Raw genomic sequence first — 6789 nt, 5'->3', positions numbered from 1 at the left:
CGACACCACACTCAGGCATTGCTCTGAAGAAGTTCACAGAAGCCCCAGAGAGAGGAATTGGCCCAAGCGGTGGAGCCTGGCAGCCCGGCAGGGCCTGAACCCCAGATCACCCCTAGGCACGCCCACTAAGTAACCGCTCTGCACCCCGTATGAGCAATTGCTACGGCAAGGTAGGCCATGGAAACATCTGAGACCACGGGGCCAACCATCCAGCAAACAGACACGGAGCCGGAGGGGCAACTGGGCTTCTCTGTGGCTCACCTGGCCACTTAGGCTGGTTCTCCACTAAGGCGGAACCCCACCTGCCACCTGCAGATCCCCCGGCCTGCCACCTCATCCCCCTCACTGCAAAATCAACCCTGAACACATCTAAGCCTTCCTGCAGATGAGCAGAGGGGTGCCCCTCGTCAGGGAGACAGCTCCCCAGGGCACGAGCACTGCGGGTGGTGGACGCCCAGCATATCAAGCATCCCCTTATCAATGGAAATATGTCACCATTGAACCTCCCGCCTCCCCCAACCGGGGCTTTCTTTATAAAATAACTTGCATGTTTCCACGCAGTTCATTCAAACTTGCATGCTTTGCCGCTGAAGTCCTAGAGAGCCGTGACAGTCTACGTTGGAGACCGTCAGGCACATTTTAATTCTCAAATGTTTTTAAAGAGGAAAAAAGATATATTTGTTGGCTCACGTCAGCCTTGAAAGATTACCGTCAAAAAGCTTTCATTATTGAGATATTTCTTTGTGTTTCTCTCTCCCTCCCTCCCTCTCCCTCTCTCTCTCTGTCTTTTTTTTTTTTATTTTTATTTTTGGTGCAGAAATCAAGCCAGAGGTGAAGGCGGAAGCTGAAGAGCAGGGCCCTCTGATCCTGGGTGTCCAGCGAGTCTATATTCAGACAAGGGAAGAGAAGCGTATTCAGCTGACCGTCGGCAGCAGGGCCTACCTGCTGCCCAACACGTCCGTGATTATGAAATGCCCCGTACGGCGGTTCCGGAAGTCCCTGATCCAGTGGGAGAAGGATGGCCATTGTCTGCAGAACTCCCGACGACTGGGCATCACCAGGTCAGGCTCGCTGAAAATCCACAGCCTGGCAGCGGCCGACAGCGGCGTGTACCGGTGCGTCGCAGGCTCCGCCCAGGACACCCTCGTCCTTAAGCTCATCGGAACCGACAACCGGCTCATCGCACCTCCGGCCCTGAGGGACCACTCGAGGGAGCACCCTGAGATGGACCGTTTGGGGACCACGTGGCACAAAATGAGACAGATGTGGACTGATAAAAATGAGCTCTACCCGGATGACGGCCACGTTCATAACCAGCCTTTCCTGAGAGCGCTGTTGGGTCACTGCCGAAATTCTCCAGGAAACCCCAACTCCTGGGGCGTGAAGCATGAGCAGTTTGAAGCAGCGCTTCAGCAGGGAGCCTACAGCATGGACACGGCCCAGTTCGACGAACTGATAAGAAACATGAGTCAGCTCATGGAGACTGGGGAGGTCAGCGATGACCTTGCGTCCCAGGTGATATATCAGCTGGTGGCAGAGTTAGCGAAGGCACAGCCGGCACGCATGCCGTGGGGGGGCATCCGGCAAGAGACGCCTCCTACAGCTCAGCTGAGAGGGGAAACAGGAAGTGCCCCCCAACGCGCCAGTGCGAAAACCTCAGGCAAGCTGACCTTCAAGCCAAAGGGACCAGTTCTCGTGAGGCAAAGCCAGCCCCCCGCGATCTCATTTAATAAAACGGTCAATTCAAGGATCGGCAATACAGTGTACATTACGAAAAGGACAGCAGTCATCAATATACTGTGCGAGCTCGTTACCCCCGGTGAGGCCACATACACGTGGACCAAGGACGGAGCGTTGTTACAGGCCTCCGACAAGTAAGTGGAGTGAGAATTCAGCGTTCGCAATATCTTCTTAAGGGTCATTCCAGTTTTCTGGAGGACATTTTCAAATTTTCTCTCCTAGAGATGTGTTTCCGGCAGGATGCTTTAGGAAAAAAAAAAAACCTCAAAAATGTGAGGACGTGTTTTCCACGTAGGCACTGGAATTTTTTTTTAAATTAAACCGTGTTATCTCAAGTGCAATAGGCATAATAACGAGACTGGATATGGTTAGACTGAGTTTAACATGTATGTGTTCTCCGCAGAGCGCTTAACAGTTAAAAATAGTCGATAAAAGGCTATCAGACAAGTAAGGAAATGTGCAGTTATCTTGTTTTGTGTAGGAGCTGCAACTCAGAATTCACAGTGCCCCTCCGTATCTAGGACACGTGGAATCTCATTTGAGCTCACGTCATCAGTCTCATGAGTCTGGCAGGGAGGGCATCTCACCCAAAAGGATAAGCTGATACGGATCAAATTTTTTGGAGATCTTCAAAACAAAATCTGAAGTCATATTTTATTGTGATCTGACAATACAGATATCACATTTCACTCGGTTTACATAAAATAACAGAGACTAACAGAACTACTAATTCACTTTTGCATCTTTTACTGTCTCCAGATTTTGCTGTTTGTACATGTACGATTATAGACCTTTTGCTTTTCTAAAATTTGCATTTAAGAGCTCAGGCTGCATCTTATCTGCCTCTAGGGATTATTATGCAGCAAACAAAGCGGCAGATGTTAAGCTGTTTTGCAGATGATGAGGTACTTTAAAAATGCAAGTTTTATTTTTATCGCTGCTTTTGTGCATTGAGCCTAATACTTGAAACGTCAGAAGAAATTGAGGTAAAATTCAGTTTTTTTTGATAATGCATCATTAGGCTGTCTTAGAGTGAAAAGGTAGAACAAATTTATTTATTTTTGATTTTTCGCTCCGGAGCTCTGAACACAAGGCATATGATGAAATTTTAGAAGTGGGATAAACCTCTCAGATCCACTAGCTTAGGAGTTTGAAATCTTTTGGTCTTAGGACCCCTTTAAATGGTTGAGGATCCCCAAGAGCTTTGGTTAATGTGGATTGTATCTATTGATGTTTGCCATATTAGAAAGTAAAACCAAGAAACATTTAAAATATCTGTTTATTTATCCATTTAGAAATAACACTAAATCCTTCACGTGTTCACATAAATAACATAAGTTTTTAAAGTGATATTTAAAAAAATTACTGATAACAGGGGCATTGTTTTACGTCTTTGCAAATCTCTCTTCTGTCTGAGGAAAATTCTCATGGACTTTCACATGCATGTCTGCATTCCATCTGTGGTGATACGTTGTTTGAATCGAAGCTTCTAGAGGAAATTTGGCTTCTTACAGTAAGTCAGTGGGAAAAAGAAGGAAGAGTTTTCTAGTCCTTTTAGATGATTGTGTCTATTCTTGGATGTTACACTTAAACTGGACAGGTGGTAGTTTCTTAAAGGTTAGTTAAAGGTGGAATCTAAAACCATATTAATGGAATTTTGGTACTCACTCATGAGGAAACCTTTTGACTGATCTTGTACTTGGAGTGGATCTATTACCAACACAAGATTTCATAATATCACACATTGGTCATTTGGGAAAAATTGGCTCACTGCTTCATATAGATCTCCCACATGTTGACACGTTTCACTAAAAATATTTTTAAAAATACTCATTCTTTAACGTCACCTCCCATCGATGTCATCAGGAAAGTCTTTGAGCTTTGGGAAGCTGTCACAAGGGAGAAGACTAGTTTTCCGAAATTCTGATTTTCACTTGAAAGTTCGATTTTTATCATCGGCAACAAACACCGTCCCGTCATTTTCCTTGAATCAGGCACCTCATTTTTGTTCATTTAAAAAGCCTATCTGCCAGATACCCAAGGAAGAATCATCATGGTCTGCCCGTCCGTCATTCTCTCAAGAAAAGTGGTATCCATGATGAACGCAGCTAGTTCCGCCAGCGTTCACACACACACACACACACACACACACACACACACACACACCCGCTGCGCTTCAGCATGCAGAAACAGAATATTAAAAATGCGCATGCTCAAGCATCATAAAATGAATAAGTTTCCCCACTTCATTAGAGACGTCTGTGAGGGACACTGGTGTTCTGTTTTCATGGCAGGTTGCTGGTAGTCAGGAATACGGTGACGACTGCTACACGGTGGTGTCACGGCTTTGGTTCCCGCTAAGGGGCCAGCAGTTTTACCCACCACGGCGTCTGCTCTCAGCACAAACACTGACACGGTGAAAATGGCAAATTATAGCTTGCTCTTGAAAGAGTCAGATTTATTTTTATTTCCATTTAAAAAAAAAAAACCAAAAAACAAAAACGTACCTCATCAATTTGTTCAACTTATGTCTAATTTCCTTTACCCGACGAAGGTTTCTCGCCTCTGGTTTTTGAGAACTTGCTATGCAGAGTCGCCGTGCCGCATCTTTCGTATCTTTTCAGAATCTCACAAATCTTTTTAATCCGAGTAACTCGGGAGTGGAATCATGTTTCTGAGAATGATGCTGCCATGCAGTGGAGGAAGTCACGTGGGCCCGGAGTCGCATCGGGGAGCCCGCTGAGTCGGGATGCGAGCCAGAGAGGGAAGGTTGTGGGCGGGTTCAGGGGCGTGGTGCCTGTGGAAAGATCGGCTCTGTTGGGAGCGAGGTCATGGAGCAGAGCCCAAGCTGAGACCCCCGGAGGAACTCTACCTGCAGGTTGTCCAGCCCAGGGGCTGATCGAGGCCAGATGCGTGGGCGGCTCCACCTGGCAGCGCAGGCTCACGTGTGCTCATCCGTTCCTCTGTCAGTGACGTCTCCTTGTGCTGTTAAATTGAGACCTGCTCACCGAAGAGAGGGTTTGAGACTTGCTAAATCACGCAAACATATACACGAAATAACTTACAACTTCGTGATGCGTTTATTTGTCAAGTTCAGTTATTAGTTCTGTTTTTGTTCTTAATGAACCGTCTCTTACTCGGGACTTGAAAATGGAAATGGAGTTCAGCCACACTCCCGCTTTTGTGCTGGGCAGTTCAGCTGCTTTGATTGCCAGGCACTTTTATGTATTTCCTATGTGTGTTGCAGGGGCTTTGACTCCTCCCAGCACATTGATTCTGTGTCATTATTCTGTTCTATTCTGATTATTCATGCATTTAGTCATCCAAGGTTTGTGAGAACTTGCTGTATAAAGTCACTGTGCTAAGCATAGAGAATGCACAGCTGTGAATACGATTTGGTCTCTGCTCTTGAAAAGATCACAATCTAGTGGGAAGAAAGAGATATTTCATCAACTAAATATATGAACCAGAGCAGAAAGAGCCCAGAGGGAGCAGAAGATAACTCTAGGAGGATTGGGGAAAGCTTTGCAGGGGAAATTAGCATGTGATCCAGGACTCAGTGGGTAGGCTGCGCTTTGCCAGAGACGGGGAAGGACGTTCCAGATGAAGTGAACAACATATGCAAACGCTCGGGGTGATGAAAGATCGTGGAACGTTCTGGAAACTGTTAGAAGTTCATTCTGGCTGGAGCATAGAGTAGGCAGCGTGAAGTGACAGGAAATGAAGACGTGGCCCAGCCGAGTTCGTGAAGAAACATACAGCATTGAGCCCTCAGAACAGTCCCTGTAAAGCGTTATGGGGCAGGGGAGGAAGTAGTACCTGGCCCAGAAGGTCTAGAGAAAGAATTAAAATAACAGCAGAACAGGCTCCCCTGCCCTTCCCCCATTCCGTGAGTGACTACCTGATCTGTTCGTGTGCCCCAGACCGACTCGCGTTCTGAAGCTGGTAGTTACGTATTCATGAATATCAATAACTTAGGGACCATGGGGAACTCCTGTAGTCGGCCCTGGTTCTGAACAGCCCAGTCGAGACCCAGTCTCGTGTAGCCTTAGCATCGTTACCCGCACATCGTTAGCATCCATACAGTGACCATCGCCAGGCCAACCTCGCAGGAAGCCCGCCAGCTTGCCCAGTGGGAAAAACCCTTGCCCGCAGTTCGTCAGGAAGGGTTTAGGCAGAAAATGAGGGGTCGACACCCAGCAGACCAAGGGTGGCAAATGCGTCTTTTGAAAAGTGTGGTAGACGAAGCTTGACGTCCACCCAGAAACGTCTGTTCTCGTGCAAAGTGAGAGAAAGAGACTGGATGTCCGAGCGCTGGCCAGCTCTGTCTACCATTCCTGTGAGTTTCCGCCCAGAGGCAAGGCGTTTCAGCCTCTGCTCTACGTGTCTTTCTGCCTGTCAGCGGGACACTTGGCAAGGTCGTATTTTGGGACCTCTGCCAGCCCAGCGTCAAATCTTTTAGTCACCTTTTTCCGAGACCTGCTGTGGTCCTAGAGCAGTCAAATGTTTCACGTGACGGCATCCCCTTTCTCTCTGTTCTGCAGAATAATTTGGTCTGGAACGGGGAAGATTCAGATACGGAACCCCACAAAGAAGGAGCAGGGCCTGTATGGATGCTCGGTAGCCAACAGTCTCGGCTCGGACGTGGAGACTTCTCCCGTGCTCTATGCAGGTAACGCCCGTTGTTGGAACCTGGATGGCCTAGTTTGGGGTTTTGTTTGTTTTTGTTTTTGTTTTTTACATTAAACCCTAGAGCGGAAGCTCTCACGCTTCAGTGTGCATGGAATCACCTGGTGGGGTTTGTTAAAACAGATTTCTAGACCCCCTTCCCAGAGGTTCTGACCCAGAAGGTTTAGGAAGGAGTCCGAAGATTTGCCTTTTTATTTTATTTTCTTTTTTAAATTTTTTTTAGGTGAGGCAACCCTTGGTTGACCTCACAGGTTGCAAGGACCTGGTCAGCTTACAATCCCTTATTTTTTATTTTTCGCGCCTACGGCACCTGGTCTTCCTAGGTGGTCTCCCATCCAAGTACTAACCAGGCCCGACCTT

General features: G+C 47.2%; 1 protein-coding gene across 1 annotated transcript in view; it reads left to right on the top strand.

The window, feature by feature from the left end:
- Nucleotides 1-6412, top strand: part of ADAMTSL3 (ADAMTS like 3) — a 111311-nt gene extending 104899 nt beyond the window's left edge. Inside the window, exons 19-20 of the mRNA XM_023520971.1 lie at nucleotides 818-1873; nucleotides 6285-6412. Coding sequence (XP_023376739.1) covers nucleotides 818-1873; nucleotides 6285-6289 — 1061 coding nt within the window. The 3' untranslated portion in view covers nucleotides 6290-6412. The remainder of the gene's footprint in view (nucleotides 1-817; nucleotides 1874-6284) is intronic.
- Nucleotides 6413-6789: the final 377 nt, after the last annotated feature.

The sequence above is a fragment of the Pteropus vampyrus genome, unplaced genomic scaffold (assembly GCF_000151845.1).
Source record: "Pteropus vampyrus isolate Shadow unplaced genomic scaffold, Pvam_2.0 Scaffold286, whole genome shotgun sequence".
Classification (NCBI taxonomy): Eukaryota; Metazoa; Chordata; class Mammalia; order Chiroptera; family Pteropodidae; genus Pteropus; species Pteropus vampyrus.
The sequence above is the reverse complement of the archived record's forward strand: the minus strand, read 5'-3'. Positions and strand labels throughout refer to the sequence as shown.